Raw genomic sequence first — 12,201 nt, forward strand, 5'->3', positions numbered from 1 at the left:
TAATATCCGATCTTGTCCAGCCGAATAGTTCAGCACCATGCGGTCTGCAAGGGAGTATCACCATTACAGCTAAAGTCCACGGATCTCCATTTTCATGTAGCATGTCGGGGTGTGAAGCACAAGTAGCTCACCCATGGCTACTGCCTTGTGCCACGTTACAACAGTATTGTAGTTCATTGTGAAATTGTTGTTCTCCTGTGAATCTCAGCCTGTAGCTGTATGGAGGACTAACATGGCTGATATGGGGGCCTTCAACAGGCTCCAAGCCACAGTGGTAACCCATTGCTCCCCTTTCTTGAGAAAGGCATCTACACCGAAAAGTTAATATACATGTGTCTGTATACCATTGGGTCCAACACTTGAGAATCATCTTTTTTTTTGCATCAATAAATTTACAACACTTTTTTTGTGTGCCGGAGTTCATCTATTTCATTGTAAGGATGATTAACATGGCAGATATGGTCGCCTTCAGCAGGCTCCAAGCCACAGTGGTAACCCATTGCTCCCCTTGCTGGCCGATGAAAGTTGGTGCACTGGTAATAGCGTAACTTTTAATGCCACAAAAATATTTTTTGCTAAAGAATTCATGTACTTCAGTAAAAAAAAGCCCCCCAAGCATAAATATGCTTTAAGAGCAACATGCTGTTTATACACTTTCAGCTAAAGTTTAGGAAACAGGACATGACTATGACGCTGTGTGAATGATGAGTGTCGCTTACCTTGATGTCCCAGATACACATGCCTCCATCCATCCCAGTGGTGCAGAACTTTGTACATTTCACCTTCCCTCCAGTCAGCACAGAGATTTGACTGTAAAGTACATAAGATTTTTAATATTCTGAGTACCTAGTCAAAGAGAATCTGTCACCGACTTTTTTGTATATAAGCTTCGGCCACCGCCATCAGGGGCTTATCTACAGCATATCGAAGTTCTTGTCTATAACAGGAGCAGCAGTGCACAGCGCTCATTCTACTGTATCTGCTTAAAGGGAGATAGGGACAGCTGACAGATAATGGACTATACCCTGTGCTATTCTCTTTTTCAAAAGGCCAATAAGCTTGTGTTCAGTCTCTGAAGGCAATAGGGTTAACAACACATAAGGTCCATGTCATCTGCTGATTTGGGCAGTATTGGCCAGCCATCTAAGATGTGTAAACAAGAAAAGTAAATGGGTAGGCGTCATGCACGCAGGTGGCACAAGTGGTTCATGGACCCACTGTGCCCCAGGGTCAGGTTTACCTAGGAGGGGCGTAGCTAAGCGGCTACCTGGAGCTCCTGATGGTGGAGTCAGGCTTGAGCTGCAAGTAGCTGCAGGTAACACTCCTGGCAGTCCCCGATACTGCAGCTTCTGATCCCCCAGGGCAGGTACACAGACACGGATAGGACTTGGGCTCCATTCAGACTACTAGGTTTAGGGTCCACGGGTTGACTGGTTACTGACACAGAGTCTCAGACAGGGCTGGCTCGGATACTGAGAGGACAGTCCGGATACATGGAATACTCCGATAGGCACACGTTCAGACACACGGGTCTCAGATACTGATTCAGATACTGGCCGCACATGGACCGGGGGATGAGATTTGGGCACCGGCTGCACAAGAACCAGGGATTAGGGTTCAGGACCCTGAACTCTATGACTAAGAGCGAAGCGGGCCCAGAAATGCATCAGAATGGTTCCTGTTACCACACCATACCCATGTGGATTATAATTCCGAGCATCTTTAATAATACTTGAAGATTTGCTTTCATATTTGGATGTGCCTACCCATTTACTTTTTTTGTTTGGACATTTCTGTTGCTCAGCAGTTTTGGAATGGCTCTCCTGACGATAAAGACAGGTGTCTCTTAATGTGAGCAAGGTGGGAATTTTTTCTCCTTTTTTTATGCATCCGAGATGTATGTGGTCTCCTGACTCTCTCATGACATCAGAATGATCAGAAAGTTTAATATTCAAACACTCAATCTTTGTGTTTTCTTGGGATAACAGCTGTCACCGGAGGGGTATAGAAGCTGCCTACTCCCCTCTTCCTATGAAAACACATAAAAATACAGAAGAGCTTTCATATATGTGTGGAGGGAGTTATCAGAGATAGCTGTCAGCCAAATGAGCGAACATGAGGACATATTTGTCAGCCAAAAGCTATCCAAAGTGCATGGTCACTGTGACACGTGAAAAATTGTTCCAAATATTGATTACCTGATGCTGTTCTTGTGTAAAGACTCCAGAGAGCTGCTATTTGTATCAGAGCTGGCCTTCTTGTCTAGATTCTGAAATCTTTCTCTTGCAGTCATGCCTCTTTGTGAACTTTGCTTGGGAACATCCAATTTTCCTCCAAAGCTCTGGGTCCCCTGGGCTTCATTATACGTGTACAAGATAGGATAGCAGTCATGACCCTGGGATGGTAAATGAGAGAATTAAAAACTAGTGACAATAGAAATGTTTAAGGTGGTAGTCCAGCACCTAAAATATATATTCTGACTTCTCTATCCTTACACCCTAACCACTTTTGTACTTAGATTTATTACACAATACCCTACATTTTTCCCTATCTTACTAATCCCTAAATGTTTTTTTACTGCATTACTGTGATGTTTCATGAGTGGGACTGCACTCACTTCCCTGCAGTGTCCATTGCACCTCCTGGAATGGGACGTTATCAGGGGGAATCGCTGCAGTTACTAACTAGTCTCTTGCATCACTGCCCTCTGAAGATGTCCTGGATCCATGGTGATGGACGCTGCGGGAGAAGTGAGTGCAGCACCAGCTATCTGCTTGTACCTCCACTACAGCTTCTGTAAAAGAAGATGTCGTCAGTGGACAGAGATAGAAGACGTGAGTGACAAGAGCACCACCTCACACAGCTTCTAGCACCACTCTTAAACAAATCTTTGTCATTGACCTGTAATACAAGCTGTGAGTGACACCAGTGCCACCCCCTGATGATGCTTCATTTGAGGGTGGGGCTAGAAGTTGTGAGGCGACACTAGTGTGACTCACTACTTCTATCTCTTCTTTCAGTTAGAAGCTATGGTGTCACCGGAGATAGAAGCAGAGAGATGGCGCTGCACTCACATCTCCCACAGCATCCATTACCCAGGTTCCAGAAAGTCTTCAGAGGGTGGTGATGCAAGAAACTAATAATTATTCCAGTAGAGGCAATGGACACTGCGGGAAGTGAGTGCAGCCAGCTTCCTGTGACGTCACAAATGAAACGTCACAGGAAGTACAGTAAAAAAAAACCACTTAGTGATTAGCTAGATAAAAAGAAATATAGAGTGTTGTGTAAGAAAGAAAATGATTAAAGTGGTTAGAGTGTAAGGATAGATTGTTCGAAAATACATTTTAGATGTCAGACCACCCCTTTAATTAGTGTTAATGAGAATGTATCTATTGCTTTATATGATAGTTGTAGAGACCACAATGATGCATGCCTTCACGCCTTAAAGGGAACCTGTCACCTGAATTTGGCGGGACAGGTTTGCGGTCATATGGGCGGGGTTTTCGGGTGTTTGATTCACCCTTTCCTTACCCGCTGGCTGCATGCCGGCCGCAATATTGGGTTGAAGTTCATGCTGTGTCCTCTGAAGTACACCCCTGCGCTAGGCAAGATTGGAGGAAGAGAAATGCTGCCTATGACCCAAAGAACACATCCCTACTGTCAAGCATGGAGGTGGAAACATTTTGTTTTGGGGGTGTTTCTCTGCTAAGGGCACAGGACTACTTCACTGTTCAGATCAGGGGACTGTTAGAGCCATTGCAAAACCTTTACCTTTCATATTTTGAGGTAGTCTATTATGAATTTTGATGGCTATTTAGGATCATTATCCAGGTGTATAAGGCATCTATTACTAAGTTACCATGACAGAGCAGTAACAGAAGACCACTGCGTCTGATGAATCCTGCTTCGCCACTGAGAAGAAGTACTTCTCCGGCGTATTAAAGGTGTTTGTTTTCTTTCAGCAGGACAGGGGTTAATAGGCCATGTGGAAATCCCTGCTTTCAGCTGTGCTCAGTTAGCCACTCCTCTCTCCTATAAAAGCTAGGCCTTCTGGCCAGATCCTTGTCTGAGTTAGCACTTGCTGGATAGACCTGGAGTAGTGGGGAGCTGGTGTCTGGAGAGCTGGAGAAGTTAATTGTGGGACAGTTGTTGGGTTTGTATGCTTGGAAATTCCTCATCCTTACCTGCCTTATTTTCTTCCCGCCTCCTTCACACCCTGGTGAATACCTCTATTATTTGTGAGATTATATTTTGTGTGAGTGAAGTTTTCTTTTACTCTTGTCTTGGTTCCCCTGTTTGTTGGGTTTGTGTACTACGGTACACGGTAGCGCCTCTCTTCCCCGGCTGGGGAAGGGGACAGACGCAGGGCTGCAGTTAGGAGACAGAGCAAGGGCGGAGGCCCCAGCATCCTTACCATCTGAGGTATCCTGGGGAACAGGGCGAGTTAGGGCGCTGTTATGAACTCGTGGTTTAGGAGCAATATGGGACGAGCTCTGAAGGAGGTGGTACCTGTACTGACTGCAGTTCCTAAGCTTAACACAACACTAGCAGTAGCCGTGGGATGTTCCTATCACTCCCTAGACACCTCGTCACAGCCGGAGAACTAACTACCCCTAAAGATAGAAACAGGAAAGCTATCTTGCCTCAGAGAAAATCCCCAAAGGATAGACAGCCCCCCACAAATAATGACTGTGAGTGGAGAGGGAAATGACATACGTAGAATGAAACCAGGATGTAGCAAAGGAGGCCAGTCTAGCTAGATAGATAGAACAGGACAGAATACTGCGCGGTCAGTATTAAAAAACTAGAAAAATCCACACAGAGTTTACAAAAATCTCCACACCTGACTAAAGGTGTGGAGGGTAAATCTGCTTCCCAGAGCTTCCAGCTTAACTGAATAAATCTATACTGACAAGCTGGACAAAAAACATAGAATGTACAGAACAATTAAGTCCACAACATGTGGACAGAAAAGAGCAAAGCAAGGACTTATCTTTGCTGAACTGGTCAGGATATCAGGGAAATCCAAGCAGAGATGTGAATCCAACCAGGAACCATTGACAAGTGGCACTGGCTGAAGGAAAGAGCCAGGCATAAATAGCCGAGCAGAAAGACAATCAGTGGAAGCAGCTGCAGACTGCTAAATCCAAGGAGCAGCCATTCCACTTACAACCACTGGAGGGAGCCCAAGAGCGGAATTCACAACAGTACCCCCCCTTAAGGAGGGGTCACCGAACCCTCACCAGAGCCCCCAGGCCGATCAGGACGAGCCAAGTAAAAAGTACGAACGAAATCGGCGGCATGGACATCGGAGGCAACAACCCAAGAATTATCCTCCTGGCCATAACCCTTCCACTTGACAAGATACTGAAGCCTCCGCCTCGAAAAACGAGAATCCAACATTTTCTCAATCTCATATTCCAACTCTCCCTCAACCAACACCAGGGCAGGAGGATCAACCGAGGGAACAACGGGCACCACATATCTCCGTAACAAAGATCTATGGAAAACATTATGAATGGCAAAAGAGGCAGGAAGGGCCAAACGAAAAGACACCGGATTGATAATTTCAGAAATCTTATAAGGACCAATAAACCGAGGCTTAAACTTAGGGGAAGAAACCTTCATAGGAACATGACGAGAAGACAACCAAACCAAATCCCCCACACGAAGCCGGGGACCAACACACCGACGGCGGTTAGCAAAACGTTGAGCCTTTTCCTGAGACAACATCAAATTGTCTACCACATGAGTCCAAATCTGCTGTAACCTGTCCACCACAGAATCCACACCAACGGCAAGAAAGCCACCCAATCATCCTGATCAGCAGACACAAAGCATCTCAAATAGGTTTCCAAGGTCTTATTAGTTCGCTCAGTTTGGCCATTTGTCTGAGGATGAAACGCCGAAGAAAAAGACAAATCAATGCCCATCCTAGCACAAAAGGCCCGCCAAAACCTAGAAACAAACTGGGAACCTCTGTCAGACACAATATTCTCCAGAATGCCATGCAAACGAACCACATGCTGAAAAAACAATGGAACCAAATCTGAGGAGGAAGGCAACTTAGGCAAAGGTACCAGATGGACCATTTTAGAGAACCGGTCACAAACCACCCAGATAACAGACATCTTCTGGGAAACAGGAAGATCCTAAATAAAATCCATGGAAATATGCGTCCAGGGCCTCTCAGGGACCGGCAAAGGCAAAAGCAACCCACTAGCGCGGGAACAGCAAGGCTTGGCCCGTGCGCAAGTCCCACAGGACTGCACAAAAGCACGCACATCCCGCGACAAGGAAGGCCACCAAAAGGACCTAGCAACCAAATCTCTGGTACCAAAAATCCCAGGATGACCAGCCAACACTGAACAATGAACCTCAGAAATTACCTTACTTGTCCATCTATCAGGAACAAAAAGCTTCCCCACTGGACATTGGTCAGGTTTATCAGCCTGAAATTCCTGAAGCACCCGCCGCAAATCAGGGGAGATGGCAGAAAGAATCACCCCTTCCTTAAGAATGCCAACCGGCTCAAGGACTCCAGGAGAATCAGGCAAAAAACTCCTAGAGAGGGCATCAGCCGTAACATTCTTAGAACCCGGAAGATACGAGACCACATAATCAAAACGGGAGAAAAACAGGGACCATCGAGCCTGTCTAGGGTTCAGCCGCTTGGCCGACTCAAGATAAATCAGATTCTTATGATCAGTCAAGACCACAACGCGGTGCTTGGCTCCCTCAAGCCAATGTCGCCACTCCTCAAATGCCCACTTCATAGCCAACAACTCACGATTGCCGACGTCATAATTGCGCTCCGCAGGCGAAAACTTTCTGGAAAAAAAGCACACGGTTTCATCAAAGAACCATCAGAATTCCTCTGAGACAAAACGGCCCCTGCCCCAATCTCAGAAGCGTCAACCTCAACCTGAAAAGGAAGAGAAACATCCGGCTGACGCAATACAGGGGCAGAAGTAAATCGGCGTTTAAGCTCCTGAAAGGCCTCAACAGCCGCAGAGGACCAATTCGTCACATCAGCGCCTTTCTTCGTCAAATCAGTAAGGGGCTTAACCACACTGGAAAAGTTGGCAATGAAACGGCGATAGAAATTAGCAAAGCCCAAAAATTTCTGAAGGCTCTTCACAGATGTGGGTTGAATCCAGTCATGAATGGCTTGGACCTTAACAGGATCCATTTCCATAGACGAGGGAGAAAAAATAAAACCCAAAAAAGAGACCTTCTGAACTCTGAATATGCACTTAGACCCCTTCACAAATAAAGCATTATCACGAAGGATCTTGAATACCATCCTGACCTGCTTCACATGAGACTCCCAATCATCGGAAAAAATCAAAATATCATCCAAATTCACAATCAAGAATTTGTCAAGGTTATTGCGGAAAATATCATGCATGAAGGACTGAAATACAGAAGGAGCATTAGAAAGCCCGAAAGGCATCACAAGATATTCAAAATGGCCTTCAGGCGTATTAAATGTAGTTTTCCATTCGTCACCCTGTTTAATACGAACAAGATTATATGCCCCTCGAAGGTCAATCTTAGTAAACCAACTAGCCCCCTTAATCCGAGCAAACAAATCAGAAAGCAAAGGCAAGGGGTATTGGAATTTGACCATGATCTTATTAAGAAGACGATAATCTATACAGGGTCTCAAGGAGCCATCCTTCTTTGCAACAAAAAAGAAACCCGCTCCCAATGGTGACGAAGACGGCCGAATATGCCCCTTCTCCAAAGACTCCTTAATATAGCTCCGCATGGCGGCATGTTCTGGCACAGACAGGTTGAAAAGTCGGCCCTTAGGGAACTTGCAGCTAGGAATCAAGTTAATAGCACAATCACAGTCCCTATGTGGAGGAAGGGAACTGGACTTGGGCTCATCAAATACATCCTGGAAATCCAACAAAAACTCAGGGACCTCAGAAGAGGGGAAAGAGGAAATTGACATCAAAGGAACGTCACTATGTACCCCTTGACAACCCCAACTAGTCACAGACATAGTTTTCCAATCCAGCACCGGATTATGTTCCTGTAACCATGGAAAACCCAGTACAACAACATCATGCAGGTTATGCAACACCAGAAAACGGCAATCTTCCTGATGTGCAGGAGCCATGTACATGGTCAGCTGCGTCCAGCACTGAGGTTTATCCTTGGCCAATGGTGTAGCATCAATGCCCCTCAAAGGAATAGGGCTCTGCAAAGGCTGCAAGGAAAAACCACAGCGCCTGGCAAATTCCAAGTCCATTAAGTTCAGGGCAGCGCCTGAATCCACAAATGCCATGACAGAAAAGGACGATAATGAGCAAATCAGGGTCACAGATAAGAGAAATTTAGGCTGTACAGTACTGATGTGTGAAGACACAAAAGAGAATGGTAAAACCAAAAACACTCAGTTTGAAAAAATGTTTGCAGTAATCCGCAAGTGCTAGTAAAAGATGTAAATAACAGGGTATTTGGTTGATACGTTTTTTGCAAAAAATGTATACTAAGCTGCTCTACCAATCTTCACGGTATACCCATATCAGAGCAGTCCTAACTAATGTATGCAATCCCTATCTGATGTATTTAAAAACCTGATCATCTGTATATTACCTGTGTGAACAGGGTTCAGAGAGGAAAAATCCATGTGTGCATACAGGACAGAACAGCTTTTGTGCAGCTAGCCCAAGAGGAGTGGTGGAACTCCCCAGTCTTGTAGACACAAGAGAACAATCATGGAAACAGGAACACATGGGCTACTTGCACAGTGAACAAGTCTGTAAGAACATGTTCACACACCACCAAGAAACCTGAAGACACAAAAGAGAATGGTAAAACCAAAAACACTCAGTTTGAAAAAATGTTTGCAGTAATCCGCAAGTGCTAGTAAAAGATGTAAATAACAGGGTATTTGGTTGATACGTTTTTTGCAAAAAATGTATACTAAGCTGCTCTACCAATCTTCACGGTATACCCATATCAGAGCAGTCCTAACTAATGTATGCAATCCCTATCTGATGTATTTAAAAACCTGATCATCTGTATATTACCTGTGTGAACAGGGTTCAGAGAGGAAAAATCCATGTGTGCATACAGGACAGAACAGCTTTTGTGCAGCTAGCCCAAGAGGAGTGGTGGAACTCCCCAGTCTTGTAGACACAAGAGAACAATCATGGAAACAGGAACACATGGGCTACTTGCACAGTGAACAAGTCTGTAAGAACATGTTCACACACCACCAAGAAACCTGAAGACACAAAAGAGAATGGTAAAACCAAAAACACTCAGTTTGAAAAAATGTTTGCAGTAATCCGCAAGTGCTAGTAAAAGATGTAAATAACAGGGTATTTGGTTGATACGTTTTTTGCAAAAAATGTATACTAAGCTGCTCTACCAATCTTCACGGTATACCCATATCAGAGCAGTCCTAACTAATGTATGCAATCCCTATCTGATGTATTTAAAAACCTGATCATCTGTATATTACCTGTGTGAACAGGGTTCAGAGAGGAAAAATCCATGTGTGCATACAGGACAGAACAGCTTTTGTGCAGCTAGCCCAAGAGGAGTGGTGGAACTCCCCAGTCTTGTAGACACAAGAGAACAATCATGGAAACAGGAACACATGGGCTACTTGCACAGTGAACAAGTCTGTAAGAACATGTTCACACACCACCAAGAAACCTGAAGACACAAAAGAGAATGGTAAAACCAAAAACACTCAGTTTGAAAAAATGTTTGCAGTAATCCGCAAGTGCTAGTAAAAGATGTAAATAACAGGGTATTTGGTTGATACGTTTTTTGCAAAAAATGTATACTAAGCTGCTCTACCAATCTTCACGGTATACCCATATCAGAGCAGTCCTAACTAATGTATGCAATCCCTATCTGATGTATTTAAAAACCTGATCATCTGTATATTACCTGTGTGAACAGGGTTCAGAGAGGAAAAATCCATGTGTGCATACAGGACAGAACAGCTTTTGTGCAGCTAGCCCAAGAGGAGTGGTGGAACTCCCCAGTCTTGTAGACACAAGAGAACAATCATGGAAACAGGAACACATGGGCTACTTGCACAGTGAACAAGTCTGTAAGAACATGTTCACACACCACCAAGAAACCTGAAGACACAAAAGAGAATGGTAAAACCAAAAACACTCAGTTTGAAAAAATGTTTGCAGTAATCCGCAAGTGCTAGTAAAAGATGTAAATAACAGGGTATTTGGTTGATACGTTTTTTGCAAAAAATGTATACTAAGCTGCTCTACCAATCTTCACGGTATACCCATATCAGAGCAGTCCTAACTAATGTATGCAATCCCTATCTGATGTATTTAAAAACCTGATCATCTGTATATTACCTGTGTGAACAGGGTTCAGAGAGGAAAAATCCATGTGTGCATACAGGACAGAACCTGTGTCTTCAGGTTTCTTGGTGGTGTGTGAACATGTTCTTACAGACTTGTTCACTGTGCAAGTAGCCCATGTGTTCCTGTTTCCATGATTGTTCTCTTGTGTCTACAAGACTGGGGAGTTCCACCACTCCTCTTGGGCTAGCTGCACAAAAGCTGTTCTGTCCTGTATGCACACATGGATTTTTCCTCTCTGAACCCTGTTCACACAGGTAATATACAGATGATCAGGTTTTTAAATACATCAGATAGGGATTGCATACATTAGTTAGGACTGCTCTGATATGGGTATACCGTGAAGATTGGTAGAGCAGCTTAGTATACATTTTTTGCAAAAAACGTATCAACCAAATACCCTGTTATTTACATCTTTTACTAGCACTTGCGGATTACTGCAAACATTTTTTCAAACTGAGTGTTTTTGGTTTTACCATTCTCTTTTGTGTCTTCAGGTTTCTTGGTGGTGTGTGAACATGTTCTTACAGACTTGTTCACTGTGCAAGTAGCCCATGTGTTCCTGTTTCCATGATTGTTCTCTTGTGTCTACAAGACTGGGGAGTTCCACCACTCCTCTTGGGCTAGCTGCACAAAAGCTGTTCTGTCCTGTATGCACACATGGATTTTTCCTCTCTGAACCCTGTTCACACAGGTAATATACAGATGATCAGGTTTTTAAATACATCAGATAGGGATTGCATACATTAGTTAGGACTGCTCTGATATGGGTATACCGTGAAGATTGGTAGAGCAGCTTAGTATACATTTTTTGCAAAAAACGTATCAACCAAATACCCTGTTATTTACATCTTTTACTAGCACTTGCGGATTACTGCAAACATTTTTTCAAACTGAGTGTTTTTGGTTTTACCATTCTCTTTTGTGTCTTCAGGTTTCTTGGTGGTGTGTGAACATGTTCTTACAGACTTGTTCACTGTGCAAGTAGCCCATGTGTTCCTGTTTCCATGATTGTTCTCTTGTGTCTACAAGACTGGGGAGTTCCACCACTCCTCTTGGGCTAGCTGCACAAAAGCTGTTCTGTCCTGTATGCACACATGGATTTTTCCTCTCTGAACCCTGTTCACACAGGTAATATACAGATGATCAGGTTTTTAAATACATCAGATAGGGATTGCATACATTAGTTAGGACTGCTCTGATATGGGTATACCGTGAAGATTGGTAGAGCAGCTTAGTATACATTTTTTGCAAAAAACGTATCAACCAAATACCCTGTTATTTACATCTTTTACTAGCACTTGCGGATTACTGCAAACATTTTTTCAAACTGAGTGTTTTTGGTTTTACCATTCTCTTTTGTGTCTTCAGGTTTCTTGGTGGTGTGTGAACATGTTCTTACAGACTTGTTCACTGTGCAAGTAGCCCATGTGTTCCTGTTTCCATGATTGTTCTCTTGTGTCTACAAGACTGGGGAGTTCCACCACTCCTCTTGGGCTAGCTGCACAAAAGCTGTTCTGTCCTGTATGCACACATGGATTTTTCCTCTCTGAACCCTGTTCACACAGGTAATATACAGATGATCAGGTTTTTAAATACATCAGATAGGGATTGCATACATTAGTTAGGACTGCTCTGATATGGGTATACCGTGAAGATTGGTAGAGCAGCTTAGTATACATTTTTTGCAAAAAACGTATCAACCAAATACCCTGTTATTTACATCTTTTACTAGCACTTGCGGATTACTGCAAACATTTTTTCAAACTGAGTGTTTTTGGTTTTACCATTCTCTTTTGTGTCTTCAGGTTTCTTGGTGGTGTGTGAACATGTTCTT

The 12,201-nt window shown here is 43.8% G+C and overlaps 1 protein-coding gene across 1 annotated transcript in view; it reads right to left on the reverse strand.

Moving 5' to 3' along the window:
* Positions 1 to 12,201, reverse strand: part of ARPC1B (actin related protein 2/3 complex subunit 1B) — a 102,028-nt gene that overhangs the window by 3,665 nt on the left and 86,162 nt on the right. Inside the window, exons 8-9 of the mRNA XM_069733911.1 lie at positions 2,199 to 2,395; positions 720 to 810 (exon numbers count right to left, since the gene is read on the reverse strand). Of these exons, the coding sequence (XP_069590012.1) occupies positions 720 to 810; positions 2,199 to 2,395 (288 nt within the window). The remainder of the gene's footprint in view (positions 1 to 719; positions 811 to 2,198; positions 2,396 to 12,201) is intronic.

The sequence above is a fragment of the Ranitomeya imitator genome, chromosome 7 (genome assembly GCF_032444005.1).
Source record: "Ranitomeya imitator isolate aRanImi1 chromosome 7, aRanImi1.pri, whole genome shotgun sequence".
Classification (NCBI taxonomy): domain Eukaryota; kingdom Metazoa; phylum Chordata; class Amphibia; order Anura; family Dendrobatidae; genus Ranitomeya; species Ranitomeya imitator.